Source organism: Lepidothrix coronata, unplaced genomic scaffold (genome assembly GCF_001604755.1).
Source record: "Lepidothrix coronata isolate B3197 unplaced genomic scaffold, Lepidothrix_coronata-1.0 Scaffold25, whole genome shotgun sequence".
Lineage (NCBI taxonomy): Eukaryota > Metazoa > Chordata > Aves > Passeriformes > Pipridae > Lepidothrix > Lepidothrix coronata.
This window is the reverse complement of record NW_016690205.1, coordinates 4,269,701-4,293,035: the sequence shown is the minus strand read 5'-3', so window position 1 is coordinate 4,293,035 and position 23,335 is coordinate 4,269,701. Positions and strand designations below refer to the sequence as shown.

The window sequence follows — 23,335 nt, the reverse complement described above, 5'->3', positions numbered from 1 at the left end:
TATCTTTAGAGACAGTGCAGGTGTGATATCAAAGCTCCCTGAGGGTTTCCTCAGCTCTGATCCCAGTTTCACAACTAGTTCATCTTGGAGCAGTGGAAAAATCAGAACACAGGCTAGTTGCAAGCCCTAGGATAGGATAGAAGTGGGCTGACACAGCTTTACAGCCTCAACACCATGGGGAGACTCCTGCTACTGTGGAGGCAGAAGAAATTTAGTTTAACAGAAGTTAGAAGGTAGATAATGCTGCTGGAAGCAAAGAAAGAATAAGATTTCAGAGGTGTCTGATTATCCTGATATTATTGATGTTGTCAGCTGGGGCAACTCCAACGATTACCTGCCAAATAAATAACGTTGTTTAGGATCCCTGTTGCTCCGTGCTGAGTTGCTCCATCCCACCTTAGTCATGCCAGCAGCCAGATACCAGCACAGATCTTTTCTTCTGCAAGTTTTATTCCTGTCACTGTCTGATTAGAAGCCCTTGTCATCCAGGGCTGCTCTCAGATGTGAGGGGTAATCCTTTTGATGTTCAGCCATTTGTCTTGTTTTGCAGGTCTGCAACAACAAGAAGAACTGTCACTGCGAGGCCGACTGGGCCCCCCCGTTCTGTGACAGGCCAGGCTTTGGTGGCAGCGTGGACAGTGGACCCATCAGACAGGCAGGTCAGTGCTAATCCAGGTTTTACCTGGTGTTTCCATGAGAAAGAATGGAAATACAAAGTGTCACCTTGTAAGCAACGAACTTGCAAGATCGGGAAATAAGTCAGTAAATCAAATGGCTTCGTCCAAGTGCTTTGCCATCAGCTTGGGAATTTAGGAAGCAAAGCCAAGGCAGGCTGAGAGCATCAATTTTCTTGCATAACTAAAGGCAGAATAGTCCTGGCAGAATAGTTTCTTTGCATTTCTTTTTATTTTTTTCAAGATACATGGTCAAGTTTAGTAGCTGACTGCAGTAAGTAGGAAGTGGTATTGATTGAAGCTGAGGATGAGGAGCTGACTCCCACACTTGAGCTGATCCTGTTGCCATGGCAGATGAACATTGCAGTACTCCTGGATTCACCTTGAGACATGCCAAGCTCTGGTGTTCTCCACCAGAGATGGGAATCCCTTAGCTATGTGCCTAATGAAGAGTGGGTATTGCAAAGACTATAAATGCAAAATTATTATTTTCTATAATTTTTATTCCAATTTCCCCTTGTTGGGTCTGCAGAACACTGGTTATAATATCTTACTTCTCTTTGGCCAACCTCAGAAAGCATTATTTCTACACATTGCTAAGTTTATGGGATTTGATAATCACATGCCAGTTTTTCCCTGGAGTGCTGTAACTTTGGTGATTTCCATGGGGATGTTTCTGATTTATGACTGAGTACGTGACAGGACAAGCAATCTATTCACATATACATATATAAACTAAAACTTGATGGAAAATAAGGTCTGTTTTCATATGAATAATACTATTCTAAACCAAAATGGATTCTCTCTTCTACATACCAGCTGCTGCAGTGAGTTGTAATACTGGATTTATGACGCCATGGTCATTTCCATGACAAAGCTTCACATTATGATTTCACTATTGAAACATTCTTTTTTTTTAAATGATAGCGAAGAAACCATGGTCAGGCACTGAATAAATGTCATTATTTGTGTTGAATGTTTCCTTTTAAGGTATTCTTTAAAGCATTATAGTCCTTTTTCAGCTTACCTGAAAACTAAGTCACTGGAGAAGACAAATATATATCTTTGATACTTCTAACATTTTATGCTTTGATAATTCTTGAATTTTGTGTTTTGGAAGCCAACACTTCAGTTTTACAGAAAATTGTTTTAACATTGGTTTAATATAGTGTTTTAGTTTCACCATTTTTCTCCAAAGAGAGTGCTATATTTAATAATACAGTGAATAAAAAAAATGGAAATTTCCAGAGGAATTTTCTGCAGTTGGCACTTGGATTTTGCCCAGCTGACTTATAATAAACCAATGTGTTTGACACTGCATTTTTCTTACGAAGAAGCCTTAAATATTTAACTGTTAGGTAGAGAAGGGAATTAATTTAAATTACATCCTCTTAGCTCAGTGAGGTGTTTATTATTCGGGATTTATTATTTTTATCATTAGATGATTGGATTTGATGATATTAGAGGTGTTTTCCATCCTTAAAGATTCTAGAATTCTGCAGTTTTGTAAGGTCCCCATCAAGCCCCACATCTCAGTCAGTGCTGACTGTTCCCCAGCATCCCAGTGAGTTCAGGCCAGTGGATGGGAGCCAGCTGGCTGGGAATCAGTTGGGATAAGCCAGAGCCAGTGATGATAGGTTACCAGAGCAAAGATTAAAGAAGTTTCTCCTACTGTGGGAGTGTGCATTTTTCAGGTCAGCAGTCCTGAAGAATCACAACATCCTCTCCTCCAGGCAATGATCATATCACATCAGAGCTGCCGCTCACCTCTTCCTAAAAGTAAGGCTTCCTTCCAGCTGCAAGTCATCTAGGCAGGGTTCATCTCACTGTTGTGCCTCATTTAGGTCCCAGCAAGGTACTTAAAGCATCTTAAAGCACTCTGCAAACTGGAGCAAGTCCAGCAGGCTGCAGCCCCTCACTAGGCAGAGCATCCTTCTGAGAGCCGAAGGCTTTCCTTCAGCTCCTCGCTTGCCTCCACGTTTGATTCAACAGCATCTGGGCTGAGCCCCAGCTGTGCAGATTTCAGACTGTTTGCCTGGTGTTAAAGCACAATTAAACCCCTAAAATCTCTTAATAAAGGAGCTAGATCGCTGCTTGTGTCTGAGGGATGGAATACATGAAAGTCTGAACGTTACCAAACCAATTTCTGATCCTTTTCCCTCCCTCTCAGCCTCTGTACCCCTCTCACCCTGGCAGCAGGAAGAAAATTCCAGTTGGCATTGCATATCCACAATCATCTGATGGGTGTCAGGATCTGAACATAGGTGCAGAGAGAGAGAATACAATGAGGTATTCATGTTTAGACCTAGAGAGAAGAGAGAAGAGAGAAAAGAGAAGAGAGAAGAAAAGAGAGAAAAGAGAAGAATAGTGGGAAAGGACCTACAAAGTCATATTTTAACCCATTTTCCCCCAATATTAAAGAAACAATTTTAAACCAGGCCATAATTCAAGCATCAGACTAGAACAAATGAGTTGATTAGTCCTTAATTTACAATTTATTCACCCCACCTGCTTTGCTGGGGTGAGAAAGAAAGCCAGGCCAGGTCATACAGGGCTTTCCTGCTCCACATCCACAACATATTTTGGTAAAGATGGATCTTGAAGGAAGTTTTTTCCATGTGCTTTGTTGCAGATAATAAGAGTTTGACCATAGGAGTGTTGATAACCATCCTGTGCCTTCTCTTTGCTGGATCAATCATGTACCTGAAAAGGAAGACTTTCATGAGATGGTTGTTTACAAGTAAGAAGACAACAATAGAGAAATTAAGGTAAGATCATTTTCCATAATTATACTTTAATAGATCTCAGGGAAAAGAACAAATAAACACAGCAGTGTGAATATGTTAGAGAGAGCCAGCCTTGACAAAAACATTCAACAAGGATTAACAGCAACATTTTCCCCGGGTTAGTTTAATTTCATTGATAGCCAGTAAATAATGTAGGTATTGGTTTGAATATATCCCTTTCCTTTTGGGATAAAAAATCCAGCAGTGATGGAAGTATTGCCTTTATTTTCATTTGCTTGAAATAGTTTCATTACATTGTGTGGCCTTTTATCTAAACTCATTGGAATGAGCTGAAACTTTTATATTTGAGGTCATTACTGTTTAAATGTTAGATTCATTAGAATAGTCTCGTGGGTGTTACAAAGCTGCATTTCCACAGATTGCAGAAGCTAATTTAACAGACTACTGGTTTCCAAAAAATCAATATTTATTTTTATTCTTGCAGGAGCACTAGACAATTTTTACTTTCCTTGTTTACTATAACAAGTCAGAAAGTCCTTGCAAAATCTCATTCTGAAAAGAAGCTACTGTTTAAAAAAATATAGGTGTTATAAAACAGAATGTTGGGTTCAACAAATAAATGTTTGCATTGCAGGTCTGTGAGTCCAGCAAGACCTTCCAGTTCATCTGAGCCTAATCATGTACATACCACAGCTATTAGTAAAAATCTCACCACGAAGCCACAAAATACAACCATACAAAAAGTGAGTCCCTAAATAGTTTAAAAAAGGCCGAGGAGGGAAGGGGGCGGGGCAGGAATATATATTTTGTATCTCATTTAACTTCTTTAATATAATAAAATTATTACATGGACTTAATATCATGTAGAGCTAACAGTAATAAAATGGGAGAAGATGTAGGCTTCAAAATTCATTTATGGCTTCCAAGTTTAAGACCAGTGCAAGTGCAGGCAAGGAACAGCTTTGTGAACAGGATAGAGCCAGTTCTTACACCAGAACATCTGGACGGGGGAGGGTTAGTGGTTGAATAGGACTCTGGAAGCTGTTAATTGCTTCTCTGGTTGCAGAGATATTAAAGATGGATAAAAACAGGCTAGAAGAGAAAAGCTAGGGAATAACATGAATTTTAAAGTAGCAATAGGCCAGGCTGGACGGGGCTTGGAGCAACCTGGTCTGGTGGAAGGTGTCCCTGCCCATGGCAGGGGGTGGAATGAGATGAACCTTAAGGTCACTTCCAACCCAAACCGTTCCATGATTCTATGTCAGCTCTTGAAGTTTATAACTTTTGTCTGGATGTTTTTCCACAGAGAGATGGCCCCAGACGGCCTCTGCCCTATCAGATCATCGACATCAGCAACCCTGTGAAGACACACGATTTGCCACAACTAAAAACACCACAGCGAGTCCTACCACCCCTTCCCCAGCTGCCAGGCCACCAAGCTGGGCCTGAAAGACCCTTGCCAGCCAACCCTTCACTGAGGTTCTCCCAGGTAAGCACTGTTTTTCTTCTATTTAGTATTTACTGTGTGAGTATCTGCATGTGGTGAGAAGTGAAGTGTTTACTCATCTTTCATGCTGCCCTTTTCCCACAGTATTTCCTTTATGCTTTGTAGGAGTTTAGAAATGAGGTGTAGATATGTTTCTTTATGGCTGGGGTTGTGAGCTTAAAATTTAGAATCCTGAACTCTCTTTTCACCACTCCAAAGACACAACAATGCAAGCAATCTCCATATTACAGGGAAATGCAGGCTCATCTCCCCAGCTGCCCAACCAGAGGGGAAACTGTACAGTTTGTTACCAAGGTGCCAAATACAGTTGACAGAGTTTAGGAAGGCAGGTTGCAGATGTGATGTGCAAGAGCAAGAGGTGTACTAGCTTGGTGTGCTTCTGCTCTGCCAAGGGCTGCATGAACTGCATTCTGTTTTCCCAGAGCACAGATCTGAAGAGAAGGCTGATAATTACCCTCACTATTTCACGCAGACACACCTTTCATTGCAGTGTTTAAATAGAGATGGGAAACCTTTTTTTTTTTTTTTCGTTGAGTAAGATGCATCTGAGGGCGGTAGTCAGGGGACATGAAGTTGTCTGTGCAGTTGTCTACATTAAATAGTCCCTTTTCTTGTCAATGGCTGCTCTCTTTTGGTCACATTTGTAGCCTGACTGTTTCCTAGCAAAGGAACCAGGCACCCAGCAATTTCTGTTTTGTAGACATTGTGCTATTCTGGATATGGTACAAGGTTAAAATGAAGTGAATGTTGTTAACACCAGGCTATCTCCTGTGAGCTGCTCTGAGACACTTTCCCAGTGATTGATGGGAGGATTTGGCTGTGAGATTCAGTGCTGAAGTGATTTGAAAAGTGGTTGGAAAAATAACAGAGAAACAAAGAGGGGTAAGACAGGTTGCCCAGAGAACTGTGGTTGCCCCATCCCTGGAAGGCATGATTGGATGGGGCTTGGAGCAACCTGGGATAGTGGAAGGTGTCCCTGCCTATGGCAGGGAGTTGGAATCAGATGGGCTTTAAGATCCCTCCCAATTCAAACCACTCTGTGATTCTGTGAGGCAGCACTGAGCTCCATGGCAGGCTGCTTACATATTGAGACAGCAAATAAAATGTATCTAGTTTTGATTTTCTCTAAATCTGGATATTTAATCACTCAAGTTAGACCAAATTTTACAACTGTGGCCAGTTTATTAATTCCTTTCAAAATATTTAAACTTTTTTTCTTTCTCTTGTCCATCCTGCTAGCCCTTTCCCTTTTCAGGGGAATGGGAAATACTGATTCTTTCTAAAATCAGTTTTATAGGAAATCTGAAATAGTATTGGTTTCTCTTACTTGTCTTTAGCTCCAATGGTTCACTTTCTTACCTCTTTAACATTCTCCATAATCTCAACATTGCCAGAAACAGCTACTTTTTATATCACAGAAAATCTTTTATTCTGAGGTGAATGATTTTACTCCTTCAAATCCTGGAAGAAGTAAATTAGCTTAAGAATAGCTTTGGATAATATCTATAGATACTAATGAATGTATTGCTTCAGCACTCTCTTGGAAGCATATCCACCAGGTCATCAAGAGGAAGCACTTTAAAAATCATTGCTATATTCATAATGTCCTCCAGATGCTCAGTTCTGCAGGATGGTGCTGAAGAAGAGCATCCAAAAACCCATTCACAGCTTCTATGGCTCCACAGCTGCCTCCTCCTGCTTCTCCCTTCCGAGAGGTGCATTTAAACATGAGCTGCTTCCTTGTGCCTCTGGGCTTGGAGCAGTGGAGAGCTGAGGCACCACATCCTCAGTAGACTCTGAGACAACTCTTTTCCCCGCTAATGGTTGAGACAGAAATTAGTGAATTTTAAAATTACTATTTTGACATAACATTTCCTTTCAGATGTAAGTAAAATAGTTAAAAGACACCACAAAACCCCCCAAACAAACAAAACCCAAAAAATTCTTTAGCAAATGAGCTGTTGCCAAGTTTCATGTTTAACAAACTTTGGACTGATAAACAGCTTTTTCTTCTTTTAGATGCTCTTGCAAGGCAGATATACTTCATTTACAGGCCAGATTCACAGTCAATATAAATCAGCACAGCACCACTGAAGGTGCAGGTTTATCCTAACCATGGGTTCAGTCCAGGCCTTGGATTTGATCTCTTCCTCTTGGTTTTGTTACTCTTAGCATTCAGTTGCTGCCTCTGATACTGTCATCATCTCCTTACCAAAATATATCTCATATTTTACAGCTCATCCCTAATTGCAGGAAATACAGCTTTGTGTTTTTACTTTTCCTTCAGTAAAACTGAGCTGGGCTCAGCTTCTGCTCCTTCTGCCACAGTCACCCCTGGGAATAGCTCTCCTGTGATACCTCAGCCTGGCTTCAGGCACTGAGGGCTTACATAAATTAAGTTCCCACCTAAACAGATTGAGGAATACCCCCCTTCTCACCCACTGCATGTCAGGCAAGAACATTCTTCCAGTTGCTTATTTAAAAATCAGTGAAAAGAAGAATAGAAATTTCATGCACCTGATATCTTTGTAGCTGCTCAATATGAAAATTACCTTTTTCATGGCAATATTTAAAACAGCACTTCCCCAAAAACAGAGACCGAGTGCATGACATGTCAAGTTCTCAGTATAAGACTGGACAAAGAAATCCATCCCCAAACTCTTTGTATTGAAGGGCTGAAGCTCTGTAGGGGGGGAAATGGGCTTGGAGAAAGGAGAGAGGTGGAGCAGGGAACCACAGCCATGGTCTTGAAAGGCTCCAGCGGGTTCCCACACATGTTAACATACAAAGCTGTATGAGTTTGGATTCTCCTGGGGCACACAAAGAATATAAAAGACTCTCCTGTACTCACTCAAGTACTAGTAACAGTTATACAGAGAGTGAAAAGAGGATGGACATTATACACAATTTAAAATGTAGCAAATTTGAAATTACCTGTATATGAGATTTATTGAGCTCACGTGTTTTCTTCCTTATGAAAATGCCTGTGGATAGTCAACCTGCATTTCCTTCTTGAAACAGCAAACATTTGCCAAGAAAAGTAAGAAAAAAAAAAAAGGGATGCTCAAAACAAATAATGAAGAGTACTTTATTCATGAGCCATTGGTGCTCTGATCGCTTGTTTTGATTACATTTTGCAGGGGATCTTTAACAAGATTATGCTTTTAAGCTCTGCCTATTTCCTTTTGGTTAATTTTACTAATGATAATTACGGCAAACTAAAAATAAAGAATAAAATTCCTTGGAAAAAGCGCAGCTATGCAGCTCAAATAGTAGAAAGATCTGAAGTGAGTTTGGGGATATATTGGAGAGTTTTTGTGTGCCCTGAGTGAGCCACTTAATCTGTCCCAGCTCTTCATAATGAAGACCACAAATAGACATGTTACCATGTTTGCAGGGCTTCAAGGACCACCCAGAAGAGTCATCTGACAGCAGATGACTTCTGTTCTTTATTAATGAAGCCTTTAATTCCACAGAATGAAAGCACAGCAGCATCTCTAAAAAAAAAATTCCACAGATGCTACCAATCCAAACCAGACTGGAGTAGTTTGTTTTTCTGGTCATCTGAATTTCCATTTTAAAGTGATTTCTAGTATTTCCATCTTCTTATACAACTACTTTTACAAAGTTATATATTTAATCGTCGTTGTTTTCTTTTACCACCAATTAATCATTGACCCCAGGAGAGAGGCACCCTGTATTTCTAAAGAATCAAAAGAAACAAAATCCTTAAAATATATTGATAAACATTTGTTTTAAAACATAAGTGCCCACTTATTAATATAAGTCATGGTTTACTCATTTAAAGATATATTGTCACAGCTGTTTCAAAATAATCTTCAGTTGAGGTTCATTTGGACAGTGGGGTTGAGGCACTGTGAGGGTGGTGAGGCCCTGGCACAGGTTGCCCAGAGAAGCTGTGGCTGCCCCATCCCTGGAAGTGTCCAAGGCCAGGTTGGATGGGGCTTGGAGCAACCTGGGCTAGTGGAAGGTGTCCTTGATGATGATCTTTAAGGTTGCTTCCAACCCAAACCAGTCTGTTACTCTATGAGTTTGTCTCAGTTGTTGCTGTGTTAAGGGTGTTCTGTCAGTTCTGAGAACTAACACGACCTTGTTTTATAACAGGACCTCCCCAAGCCCAGCCCTCCTCGGAAGCCTCTCCCAGCAGACCCTCTGACCAGAGCACGCAGCTCCTGCACAGCCGTGCCTGGACACACAAAGGCTCTGCCTCAAGTCACTCCTGCAAGGTCAGTCCTCCTCATGAATACCTTGATTTACAGCACTTCATTCAAAGACATGTCTAAAATGTCTTAAGTAATTATTGCTCAGAGCCACACAGCAACCATTTTCTGTTTGCTTATACAAAAGCATGTTGTTCCCACTGGGAGTGCGGCAGCACAGTTGCTCTGACCTCCATAAATATGAGAATTTATACCACCTGTGATGGTCTAACTGTAAGCACCCAACTGTATGTTAACAAAAACTCACCAATAAATACAATAACTCCCCAAAAAGTCCTTTTCAGACCCTCGACAGAATTCCACTGAGAACTGAACGCTGCTAAGATCAACCACCAACAGAAGCAATTTCCTGTTCACACATTTCCAATCTCTGTCATCTGAAAATAATATCCAAAATGTTCAGAAAGCACACAAATTGTACACTTAAAAAATATAAAGTATGTTAAAAAAAACAAAAATCAGGAAGTAGAATAACTATAAGCATAGTCAATGGTGTTTTCTTCCCCAATATTCTTCACTTTCATTTGAATAAAGTGAGCTCCAAGGAAGATAAAAGAGGTGTTTTAAGCTACAGGAATTCTACTTAATTAGAAACATTAAAAATAGAATCAATACAGTTTCCTAATATTTCTAGCAAAAAAACTGCAAGAAGGGACTTTGACTTACTGGCTGTCCATTTCAGTAAGATATTCTGAAAGTAATAACATTTTAAGCTGACTACTACAACTTTTGGAGACCAACTGGTATTCTACAACATTAAGCAGCATTTTTGAACAGGTATAAAATTGATGAGCACCCAAAGAAATAAAGAGTTTAAGTAACATAATTTGCTATTTTCTTTCTTTCCAACAGACCTGCTCCCAGACATCCACCACAGGTATCCAGGTCCAGCAACGCTGTGGATGTGAAGTGACTGGAAAACCTGACACCTTTGTTTTAAAAAGTGAAGACAGACGTTTGCACTATCTTTCAACTCCAGCTGGAGTTCATTTCTATGACAATACTTAGAATTTTTAATGTTTAAAACAGCATTATTTTTAAGAATTCTGAGCTACTGCCTTTGGTGCTGTGCTGTGCTATGGTGCTCTGTATACTTGCTCAGGTACTTGTAAATTATTAATTTATGTTGAATATTTATTACAGTGCGGTGCACTGTAATAGATATTTTTACCATAGCTGAGTTTTCCTAAGAAGGAAGCCTTTTTTTTTGTAATATTTCACTGAACTTGAATAATTCTGCTCTATTGGTCCTATGTAGGTTTTTTAGTTTTGGTCTATTCTTTGAGGAGTGTTGATACTCACAAGATAAATCAAATGTGTAACCAACTCCATCTCAGTGATTCAGAACAAACTTTGCAATAAATATGTCAGGGTACAAAGGAAAAATCTGTCCTGGAACACAGTGAAATGCCTGATATCTGCACAAAGAAATGTAACATGTACTTAGCCAAAGGATCACTCTGTACTGTAATTTCATGTTACTGTTTGAAATCGTGAAGAAATCTGTGCTGAAAGAGAATGTATTCACAAGTTCTCTCACTGAAAAAGTACTGTATATCAGAAAACTGTATTTTTTTTAACCTCATTTTCCTCAAACACCACATGGTTAGTACATATTAATGCAGATATCAGGCCTCCCACTGTCATCTCCTTTCTGATGCTTTGCTGATTCAGTTCAACCATCTCTGTTGCATCACTGTCCTGATCAGACTGACAGCACATTACAGGCATGGGGGGAAGCCAAGCATTACAAAGAATTACATTTTAAGACTCAACTATTATACTTATTTCTTTTGCCTCACCGCTCTGCTTATCAACTGTATTTTGCATATTTACTACTGTTTTGTATTTAACTTCTACAGTGTTGCTCTGGGTTTCTTAATTCTTGAATCAAAATGTGTATTTTGGTTATCCTAAGACATGGAAGAAAGTAATTCATCTCTACTTTGTTGGCAGCATTACAGCTGATCTCTTCTGTACCTTCTCAGTAGCACTGCTGAACACAGTTGTTTCACCTATGTTGGGACAACAACAATTTTCAAATATCAGTTGAAACAGAGGGAGAAGGAACTATTGCCTTATATAGGTTGGTTTCCTCATTGCTTGTAGTTTTTGTTTCTTTAAGCAAAAATAAAAGCATTGACAGAAACTTGTATCTCCATTCAGTAAGTGTAATTGTATTTCATTTTCCCAGTTATTCCCCACTGCAGCAACATAACCCTCATGTTTATTGAGAAACTAAACAAGCCAAAATAAACCCCAGCTTAGTTTGTTGCTGAATAACAAAGGAAATGCTTCACAAAAGTGTTTCAATTCTTAAAACCAACTCTTAATAGCAACAAGGAGGCTTAATGTATAGAGAATCACCAAGACAGCAGGATGCAAACATCCCAGGATCAGCAATGAAGGTGAAACCAAAAGGATGCTTTTTATGTACTTTTTTTGGATTTAAAACACTAATTTCTTCTTTATATCTAAAGTGGGGGAGTGAGGGGATGTCTCCATTTGAAGCAGCCACATGATCTCAGTTTGCCCAGTTGAATACTCCCATTTTTAGAAGGACAAGTCACGGTGCTGTATCAGAAAACTTTTGCTACCTGCTGAAAACCATAATATGAAACTGTGAGGAGTGAAAGGAGGTGGTGAAATTAAAACTAAAAGTTTGTACTATCAGCATCAGAAGTTCTAACACTCGAATTTGATGGCAGCCACTTAGGTAGGACTTAGCACGTGCATAAACTTCAACATGACTCACCTGGGCAATCTTACAAGTTTAGAAAATAAAAATATCCTTGCAAGGCACCCTGTCCCTGTCATGCAAGCAGCCATCTTATCAACACTGAGTCATGTGTTAAATTTATTAACTATTAACACTTCTCTAAAACAAGCAGCTGAAACACAGGTATCCAGTGAAAAGGAATTTCATCTTCCAGTTAAAAGCACATGACTATAAGAATGTATTATCTACCAGGGTTCTTATCTAATCTTAGACACAGCTAAACCTAAAGATTTCTAGTGGTTGGAAAAAAAAAAATCCTAATTCCTTATCTGAAACAAGGGTAGCAAAATTCAAACATCCTGTGAAAATGAGCATTACTTGACACCAACAAAAAGTACTTACTGGCCTAGTACAGTCTGATTTATTTCCTGGCAAAACAGACATGCAGGTGCAATGTATAGGACAGCCAGATAACCTGGAATCCTTCCAATTAGCACCATATGCATATATATTTATACATATTAGGATGAAAAACACTACCAGCAGAAAAGGATGTGCAGCTTGGGGTGGGAGGGGACGATGAAAGATACATGACACAAGTTGGCTGACACCAAAAAAACCATCAAATGCTTCTTCTGCTTTGGACAGTTTTACAAGTAGCAGTATGAGTAGGTGATGGGTTTTGCACCAAATTATTGTCTTTATGATTAGACATGCAGATGCCATGTAAAATTCCACTGACGAATGGTTTTACGTTCTTAAGGACAGTTTAAGCAAACGAATTAGGGTGGGATACACCAGGATGTGAAATTCTACCTGTGATACTCATTGTGTGGATCTGTAGTATCTGTGTCAGCACAGGCTTTCAGTCCTGTCATAATAAATTCCTCTACCTCCATGCTCAGCAAACTTTAACTTCTAAAATCACCTTTAATACTTAAGATACATCAACCTTTAAACCCTCAGTATTTTATAGTGCTCAATTTATCTTCATGGGAGAGACATTTTATGCTTATTCTTCCTTTCTTTCTTCTTCCACACACATATTCCAGCCTCCTACCTTGGGAACTGCTACAACCAAGCTCCTTTTCCAGAGGCAAGGCAGGAACAGAGTGTGCTCTCCCTAAAGCACTGCTGCCATTATGCTAGTCAATAGAACAGGAAGTACAAAACACCAAAGAAAAGGAATAAATAAGCAGCAAACAAAAAGAAAATTGCATATTTACCATCTTTCTCCTCATCAAATCGCTTGGGTTTAGTATTCCTAGATCATTTTTAAAAGCTAACAATTATCAGAGTAGCAGGATTTATTTTTTTTTTAATTTCGTGGAATATTTTAAAAACCTTTTCAAAAGCTCAGAGAAGAAAGAGATACAGAGCTTTTTCCCCTCATTTCAATTCTGATTTTTCTGATCATTTGAGTACACAATATTCTCTTGTATTAACTTCCGATCCTTTTTTAATTTAACTATAAATTACCATGTAGCAGCAAGCAAGTTCATTCTTTATCTGTCTTCCAAGCATTCCACAAAATATAATTTTCTAAACTCAGCAAAGCTAAAACTCACCATGCACAGAGACCATCCTTCCATATAACCATACCATATGTTGCCAAAACTTAAAAGATGCCCAATAAATTACAGGCAACTGTAATTATATTGTCATATAATATTTAAAAGAGAGAGAAATTAAAAGCCTGACAGGAGGGTGCAGCCAGGTGGGGGTCAGGCTCTTCTCCCAGGGAACAAGTGACAGCACAAGAGGAAATGGTCTCAAGTTGGGCCAGGAGAGGTTTAGGTTGGATATTGGGAAAGAATTCTTCCCTGAAAGAAGGAATTAGAGGTGGGTTTTTTTGCCAACACAGAAGGTTTTAAGTTACATGTGCACTTCTAGTAGGATCTTCCAGGAAATAGAGTCTGGTAAATGCAACAAAAAATCTGCTCATTCTCAAGTTCTATGTCTCAATAAATGTATTACTAATTATATTTGGTGTTTAGCCTATGTAATTACCCAAATGGTTACTTACCCAAATTTCTAACTCTGCCAAAGTTGCCTAACAAGAAATCCAACTTGCAAAGAGGGAACGGCATCTTTCTGCATGCACATCCTCCCTGCTCCAAGAACATGTAGCAAAAACTAAAAATTCTGTCCCATAGATTGCCTTTTTCTGTGCCTTTCATTGGCATGTTGCTGATGGTTCTATCTGTAGGTATTTCCAGAATATTTTCCTTCTATTAAACAGAATTGGAAAAGGAGAAGCTTGGTAAATCAAAGGAGTATAATTAAACCAGGAAAAGCATCTCACTGAGGAAAAAAGCCATTAGCTGCACTGGCTCTCCTGCAAACTGAAAGCACCAAAAGCTGAGCACAGAGAGGGTGTAGTAAACCCAGAGTATGAAGTGAGTGCCATTAAACAGAAAGTCTCACACAGCAGCTCTGTGGGAGGGATTACAGAGCAGAAATTCAGCACTACAGAAGTCTCTCCCCTGCCTCTCCATGGGCCAGAAGTGGCTTTGGGCAAGTGCACTCCACAGGTCACTTCAAGATTTTAAGTGACTGGCACTGAATGGCCTTGCATTAGCTACAGTCCCACATGCCAGCAAATTTATAAAGCTCCCACTTCTCTGCCCTGCAGGTTTGGGCAAATTTGCAAGAGTAGGGGAGTCATTACCTGCAGACCCTTTGCACTGCAGAAAATGTAAGCAATATGTACTTACTGCTACCTTTATTTTACATTCTTTATGTGTGAATGACCCTGTGGGGAGAAAATAAATGCCTGGTTATGCAGTATATTAGATTATACTTGATTTGGAGAAGAGGACTGATTTGGAGTGTTGTTTTTTGTTTGTTTTTAAAGCAGCTTTAATTTTGCATTTCTCAATACTTGACTTTGCAATCTTGATGTTAGTCGATATAAGACATCTAAGACTACCTTTTTAAACACCTAAACCATAGAAATTATACCTTATGGCATAGAATCACAGAATGGTTTGGGTTGGAAGGGACCTAAAAGATCACCTAGTTCCACCTCCCTGCCACTACCCCAGATTGCTCCAAGTCTCATACAACCTGGCCTGCCATCCCAGACTCTTTTCCACCTTTTTTTTTGTAATCCCCAGCAGCAGTAATGGGCTTCCAGAAGCAGCAGTGGGTAGAAGAGAAAGCATGTATTTGATGATCAGCATCCCAGAGGATTGCTGCAAGCAGACCACTGAATCCTGATTTTTGTCCCCATCACAGCCAGACTGACTTTTTCATCTCCCTCCTGACCTCCAGGCCCCAGTCCCAGCCTCTTTGCCTGCCTTTCCCAGTTTTCAGGCAGAAGTCTCTCAGTTCCTGGTCTCACTCCCATCCTCCTGACCTGTTTCCTCCCATTTCCTACCCTGGTGAAATCACCCCCCTTTGTCCACCTCCAGGTTTCTCTGAAAACTTCCTAAACTGCTCCAGTTTGAAGTCTGCATCACATAAAGAAGAATTAAAAGAAAACTGGGCTCCACAACTCGTTGTGCTTCTTTGGAAGGTTTTGGTTGCTGTTTCTAAAATGCTGAGTTAACAGCCTTCCTTGCAGAGGCTACCCCAAAGTAGAGGGAATGTGAGAAATGTTTTCTGCTTTAAAAATTACTCAAACAAAAGGAACAGATGAAAGCATAGCCTAGAAAAATGGTCCTCCTGTTTGCTAAAGCCATCTATACATAAGAGGTAGATAGCAAAGTAATATCACAAGGAGATTGCAGCACATTCCCCAGTAAAGTAAAATGTGTCTGAGACGATTTTAGAGGTTTTCTTCTTGCAAAGTGTTCAAGCAAGTTGTAGAATCATAGAATGGTTTGGGTTGAAAGGGACCTTTAAAGTCCATCTTGTTCCAACCCCTGCCATGGGCAGGGACACCTTTCACTTTATGTTTTGACATACAGGTGCCCCCGTAGGTCTGGTCCTTGGGTGCCACATTTGATGGCCATTGCAAAGCAAAGCAAGTACTATGGCAGCACTATAACATTTCATTTTCCAAAGTGGAAAGAATTACAATGTATTTAAAAAAAAATTAAAATTCAATCCCAGTCTGTACATATTTCATGCTGTAACGTGCAGGCAGCCATCAAACACAAGCTGCTGTTAAGATGAGGCAACATATAATTCCTGCACCCTGTTCCCAAACTTTACAGTTTTCAATTACCTTCTATATAGTCCTCCCATTGTGAAAATTTTATGCAATTTGTGTTAAAATACAAATATTCCTCACCAGTGCATAGGAATTACCCACCATTTCTCTCTTCCTGTGTTATCAACATGGCCTCCTACTAAAAATGAGTTGACATAAAAGTACCATTTCCAGAAATAGGTCTGAAAATATCTCAGATCATTTATATCAGATTACTTTACTATTAAAGTTGTAAATTATTTTTTAATTCTAAAACCCAAAAACTAATATACATGTATATATATATATATACTTACAAAAATACACCAATTTTAGCCTAATTTTCTGTAAGAATGTTGGGTGCCTAAACACCTTGAACATATTCTTCACTTCTAGAGCTGAAACTAAATTTGCTGCACAAGCAGCCCGTGATTGGAAATAAAGAAGCATCTCCTTGGAAAATTTAAAGATGAGTATTAACAAGGTTGGGTAAGAAATGCTAATTTTCTATTTACCAAAAAGGCAGTCATGAAAGCAAAAGAGGTCTTGAAGAAGAGAGGGAAGCAGTAGAGAAGCAAAAAAATAATTCAGTGTTTAATTTCCAGTAGCTTAAAGACAGTTAGTAATATCCTCAGGGGAATGCCAAAAAGTGTGTGTGTTAATTTGAATTTTTTACATCTAACTCTGCCTGCAAGAGGGTTTTGCTATAAGAAAACAGAGTCTGTAAACCCCATAGATCCACTAAAATACAGGAGAACCCGCTGAGGAGGAGGCTCAGTTCCATAATTTAGAGTGCCAAGGACCCAGAAATCTGAATAATAGAGGTAAAACAGGCAAGTTACAGCATCTAACTGAGATCCAGTGTTCATATTTTCACTCTCTTAGTAGGAAAAACCATCTGAGGCACCCACCTCTGAGCTGGGAAATAGCAGTTTTTCTCATAGGTTTTTCTTCTTGACTCCAACAAATTGACCAATCTCCAAACAAACCAAAATCATAACAAATGGAGAAGGAAATACATTCAAAAAAGTAAACACAGAATCAGAAAATCTCTAGAGAGAGATTATTCATGTGAAAGTTTCCAGTCTTCCAGGAGCCCATTATGATACTGGTAAAAAGGACAGAATAATCCTTTTCTCTATAAAAAGGGAGTGATAGCTACATTTAACCTTAGCTGTCTGATTTTTAACAGCAGTTTATCCTCAGTTATTCCAGCAGCTAGAAAACAAATATCCTAGTATTATTATGCTACTACTACTAATTAATTACTTAGGAACTAATCTGATATAGATGATCTTTTCAGACTTCTGTCTGAAAACTATATTTTTATATCAACTCATTTTTAATAGGAGGCCATGCTGATAACACAGGAAGAGAGAAATGGTGGGTAAGTCCTATAGACTGGTGAGGAATATTTATATTTTAATACAAATTGCACTACATTTTCACAGTGGAAGGACTGTGCAGAAGGCAATTGCACACTGTAAAGTTTGGGAACAGGGCGTAGGAATGATATGTTACCTCACCTCAACCACAGCTTGTGTTTGATGGTTGCCTGCACATTACAGCATGAAATATGCATAGATTAGCATTTAATTAATTATTACTCTAGAATTATTAATACCAGAGAACAAATTCTCTTGTTAGTAACACTGACACCTTTAATTTTGATGAAAAGCATTTTAGAAGAGCTTTTGATCCCCAGCACATGCCAACACAAACAGTGCACAGCCCCAGTCCCGACTACAGACTTAAAAGAAAACCATAATAGTCAAAACTGTCTCAAATCATCAACATTAGAAATAAAATCCTAAAAAATACCTGAGCAAAAGTCTCTCCAGCTGGATGTTGCACCTGCAGGTCTGGGTACTCTGTCCTGGAGGAGCACATCCTGAAAAATAACCTTTAATGCTGTTTGAAAGGTATAATCTCCGTCCTACACCAAAGTAATCCAGGGTGCTGCTGACTGGAATTAAACTATCAACTAAGGTTTTAACAAAACCTAAAGCACCAAAGTGCTTTAATACCCCTGTTGCTACTCAGAGCCCACACAGTAATGCAAAATAGAGTCATTAGGCTGGTGCAGAAACCACTAACATGATTCTGGCAGTAAGTAAAGCCCAGTAGCTTGGAAACTGCAACAAATAGATGGTTTAAGAGGATTCTTAGGTAGCCTGAATGAGACACATATTTATATAAAAACACAGGTCAGGAAAAGCTGCAGAAATCAATCAAATTCCTTATTTATCACAAATATTTTGAAGTGCATTAGGAATGTATGAAAAATATATTCACTCAATTAATACATCTAGTGCTTACAATTCTTTTCCCTAAAATTGTGGTTTGGATACACTTTGGGCTATTCCTTCCTTTCCAATTGCCTTCAACCTATTAACATAAATTAGTAACCTAAATTAGACAAAAATCACAGTTCTGGAGGCAGAAAATCCTCTGGATTTACTACAGCAGGGAATTACATAAAATTCCAGTATCCTCCAGCATTCAGTAAGACATGACCTACTAACTACAGGACCATTGCTTTGATGTGATTTCTATGTTTCTAACCTGAAGTTTGAATTTCCAGTGTCAAGTTTGGGTGTCCTTCCCTGTGGCCCAAGAGGGTGCCCAGAGTGCAACACCCACGTATCTGCCCCTCAGCAGCCCTAAAACAAGCAAATTCAAATTTTGCTATTCAGTTCCTTGAAGAAGAAAGTCTGCACAACCTTGGCCCTTCCACATCCAGCAAAGCCTTTCCTCACACATTCCCTCTTCATCACTTTTGGGCTGTTTTCCTGTCCTTCATTCTCTCATTTTGCTGCATCTGCTTTGTGCTCCCGTGTCTTTTTGACAGACTTACAGCTCCCCTGGCCAATTTTATATAAATCCTCTAGATGAATGAGCTTCTTTTCCCCTTCTTATTCCAGCCAGGCCTGTCTTCTGAGCATTATCTTTGTTTTTCCAAGGCATGCAGACTCCAGACTTTCCCAGGGCAGCACCATGCCTGGCTCAGAGGGGCACACTTGGGACTTTTGCAGGCAAGGAGAGGCCCAGGTCCCCAGAAGCACACTGGGTACAGCCCATTTGCTGTGCTAGGCCAGAGGATAAAGCCAAATTCCAGATTTACTACTTCAGTAATTCCCAGTCAGCTTTCAACCCCACAGTAGAGCAGCACAAATTTTTCTGGGGCACAATTCTCTTGGCAGACCAATTTTTATTTTTTTTTTTTTAGCCCTTCAAGCCAACCCCAAACCTAAAGGTGTTTACAGAGGAGGATTTTATAAAACCCTCTCTAAGGAATCTTTTCTTTATTTATTTTCTCCTCCACTTTGTGTCTACTGTCTGCCACGAAGCTTTGCAACCTCAGATGCACACTATAAATCTCCAGAAGCAATGCCATAAATAACAGGGAAGATAGTCAAATGGATTGATTGGAATAGATGAATTACACTCTCGATATGCTTCCAGTTCAGATTTCTCTTCTCCTACAGCTTTGACTTCTCTCCACTACTGACATTCCCTGAGATCTTGTTTCTTCATTCTGTGAAGCCACACCTGAGCATCATCTCAGGTCTGACTGTTTACATTCCCCCCACCTGGAATGTTCTGAAGTTTCTGAGGGCTGTAACAAAGTCTGTTTTTTCCAACAAGGTTTGGTTACTCCTGGAACTTTAACTTAACCTTATTCACTTCTTATTTCACCTCTTCAGCCAATGAAGACAATTTCCTAAAAACTACTATTGCAAAGCCAGTTCTTCTCCCAGCACCAAATTCTAATCACAGATTCTTTAAATTGTTTTTTGACTGAGTAAAATCTCCTTGGGAGCCCAGTTAGTGCCATCAGAAACTCATCCAAGTAAAGATAATCATCATCTCGCTCCATTAGAACGAGTGCAGCTACAAGAACTTCACACCAAAAAATAAGGCACAACTTTTCAGTAGAAGCTTATGACACAGAATGGAAATCAAAGTCATAGAAATCTCTATCCTGAGTGACTGTATAGACCATAGAGCCTCAGAATGCTTTAAGTACAGATAAAAAAAAATCATTTGGCAATTTTTTTCACGGTGGACAGAGCTCATCTCATCACACACCCCACAACTTCCGTACCTTTCTTACAGAACGTGCCTATTCCAAGTACTGAGGATGTTGACTTAAGAACAATAAAAACATTATGGTTGCAAGAGAATGTGTTGAATTTGGTAGTTTTCCCACTGATATTCATCTCCAATAGCAGCCTGAGGTCAACCACAGAACAACAAGAAAATGGGCAAATGTTTAAACAAGAAAGGTTATTTCATAGTTCTTGGAGAGGCTCTGTCCTGCTTTGTGCCCTTTCTCTTCAAAGTCTCTTGTCTTTTGAGGAACAAAAAACATCACTGCCCCTTACACTCTGGAAACAGCATGAAAATGGTCTAGAGAAACGTCTCTGAGCAACAACTGGTGAACAGGAATTTTTCCAAACTTCACCTCTCAGGACACGTTTCCCCCGGCAGAACCTGTCCAGGGGCAATGTCTCACGGAGAACAGCAGTTCCCAGTGAATGTAATAAAAATTAAATAATTGTAAGCACCTTAAGCATGAAATTCCTAGAGAAACAAATATCCAGCAGCATTAAAGCTGCTAAGACAGAAATTCTGGTACCTACTGATGGCTGGCACAGTAATATCTGTTAAATAATGAGGATATTCTGCTCCATCCTGCTCTCCAGAGCTGTCATTGCTACAGGCACCAAATCCCATAGTTTACATTCTCATTCCCTCTTCCAAAGACATCCAAGCAATATTTCTCCCTCACCCCAAAGAAGTGCCAGAACTAAGGCACCATATGCTTAGTTAATGTTGGGAGCAAAGAGATGGGAGCTGAGGGACAGAGAATTTCATCACATCTCACAGCTCCCAAACAAGGCAGCCCTGGGAAGAGAGAGGGTTTGTAAGTGCAGAGAAAAGTCACCCTCACAGTTCCATAAAAGGAGTACAAGACTAAACTCTATTCCACAATACACAAGTTTTAATGACACCCATTATCACACATTTATTACATACCCATTATTACACACTGTATTTATTACACATTATCCCGACCATCTTTGAGAAAAACATCAGGAAAACTTCAGCTTATCCAACACGTGCCCAGCCCTCTCTGGTCCCTCTCTCTGCCCTCCTGTAGGAGCCTCTATCAATCTGATTGATTTTATTTTTTAATCTAAGCTTGTTTTACAGGCCACCAATTTAATTTCTCAGTGCTTTAGGTTCTCCCCCAGTCTCAATTAAAATAACCTTATATCCATCAATTCTTCTCTCTGAATCTTCAGCTCCTCATTTAGCCACCAGCAGTCTTGATCAGAGCTCCTCAGCACCTTATCAACTGCAACCACGTTGATTAAATTACACCATCCATTTGCTAATATTTACTGAGCCATTACTAAATATGTCCAATTTTGTTTGCTAACACACATTGGTGTCTATGTTGTGAATCCAGAACCAGGCAACCCTGCCTCTTTTTTCATAGAAACCTGCAAATAAAAGTAAATATTGTACCTTTGTTAAAACTAAAAATGTTCATTATAAGCAAGGAAGGCTCCCTATTTTATCCTCTATCAAATGCTAATGAGAACATTTCCTTATACCCTCTTGCCTACTAAGGAACTGCTATTTTCCCATTACTTCAATATAACTAAAGAGAATAAATCTAATTACAGAACCATTACAGTGGAAGCTTCACTGCCCTAAAGACTTGGAGGTTATCCTATTTATTGCCATGATATTAGCAGGGGCTTAGCCACTCTTTCATTTTTCAGTCATTTACACCATTCTTCACTTTTCTGAACCCACACTACTGCCAGCATCCATTTGGGCAAATAAGTTTCCATTAAGCAGCAGCACCCCTTTGCCCAAAGGATTCTGGAATGTGTCAGTGCAGGACTAACATGAGCATAAAAATTAACCTGTTCACACCTGGGACAATGCTGCCTTTGCTGCAAAATGTAGGGATGAAACACCTCTGATGATCATCAGCCATCCATCCAACAACAGGTCCACGTCCTCTGCCTGCAACCCAACGAAAAGTGGTGTGACCTCCCTGATCTCTGCCTTCCCAGGAGGCACCTGGTGATCTCAGGTACTTAATCATGCTCAGGTGTCCAGAAGAAGTAGCTAACATTACTAGGAAAAATACAGAAGAAAAGGAAATTACCCTGCTGCAAAACCAGGAAATCATTATCAATGTTAAAAAAAAATAAATGTGTTCAATACCCTGTAAGTTCTGATAAATAATAGTAAAAATGTCCCAGTTGTAACTTAACTCTAACATGTGAAAGATCTGAAAATACTTGACCTTGTGAAGATAAGAAATAACACCATAAATATATTTTTAAAGGCTGATGCACTTCTAAGAACTTTCCGAAACCCCATGAACAGCTGCCTCTGTTCAGAGGAGGGTAAGAGACAGACAAGGACAGCAACACACACTGAGAAATCTACATTTAAATTTCAACTCTCCTACTGCCTTTACCATCCATTAGTTCAGAAAAGGGATGTCATTACGGTATCTACCTTTCACACCAAATGTCTTTCTTCTTCTTACTGAATTCTCAATTTCCACTCTGGTACAAGGGTGTGACCTTTATATTTCCAGACATCAGCTGGAAATTATTAAAACCTAAAGGACCTGGACTTATGTCTCTATTCCAAAAGAGACAATGTGTGGCTCTGAAAATAGACTTCTTTCTCCTTGGGTAAATTCTTAAAACACCCCTTTCATACTTAAAATGCAAAGGTACTTGAGACAATTTCATTCCTCAGAGGTTTGCCACCTATTGCTGAAGGCCAGTGGCACTAAACATTAAAATAAAACCAGCAGATAGGTCTTTCTGATAGTTCTTCATGTGTTTTAACACTCAAGTGTGTGCCTGGAACAGCTTCCAGCAGCTGTTTAATGTCCCCATCAGCTCTCTAGTTAACCATTATCTCCAGCATAAATGTTAAGATCTTCATCTCTGCACCTTTTCTTCACTGAATGTCTGTGACTGCCTTAATCACAGGATCATAAAAGCTGGCAGGGACCTTGGGAGAGCTCTAGTCTGACTCCTGCTCAAAGCAAGGGCAGCTCTGAAGCCAGATCAAGTTGCTCAGGGATTTATCTAGTTTGGATTTGAAAATGTCTGGGGATGAAGAGGAGGCACAACCTCTCCGTGCTCCCTGTTCCGCTGTTTGGCATCCCCACGGTGAGGGGCTTTACCTCATGCCCAGCCAGAAACCTCTCCTACTTGAGTTCATGCCTGTTGGCAAGTTGTCAGTGGACTTTCAGCAC

At 39.6% G+C, this 23,335-nt stretch overlaps 1 protein-coding gene across 2 annotated transcripts in view; it reads left to right on the top strand.

Annotated features, from left to right (window-relative positions):
* ADAM12 (ADAM metallopeptidase domain 12) overlaps positions 1-11,237 on the top strand; it is a 182,026-nt gene extending 170,789 nt beyond the window's left edge. Inside the window, exons 18-23 of one of the 2 annotated variants that reach the window (XM_017809137.1) lie at positions 551-659; positions 3,307-3,442; positions 4,056-4,164; positions 4,728-4,910; positions 9,054-9,175; positions 10,022-11,237. In XM_017809137.1, the coding sequence (XP_017664626.1) occupies positions 551-659; positions 3,307-3,442; positions 4,056-4,164; positions 4,728-4,910; positions 9,054-9,175; positions 10,022-10,082 (720 nt within the window). In that variant the 3' untranslated portion in view covers positions 10,083-11,237. Of the gene's footprint in view, positions 1-550; positions 660-3,306; positions 3,443-4,055; positions 4,165-4,727; positions 4,911-9,053; positions 9,259-10,021 lie in introns of those variants that run through there. The other variant, XM_017809136.1, reaches the window with a different exon arrangement.
* Positions 11,238-23,335: the final 12,098 nt, after the last annotated feature.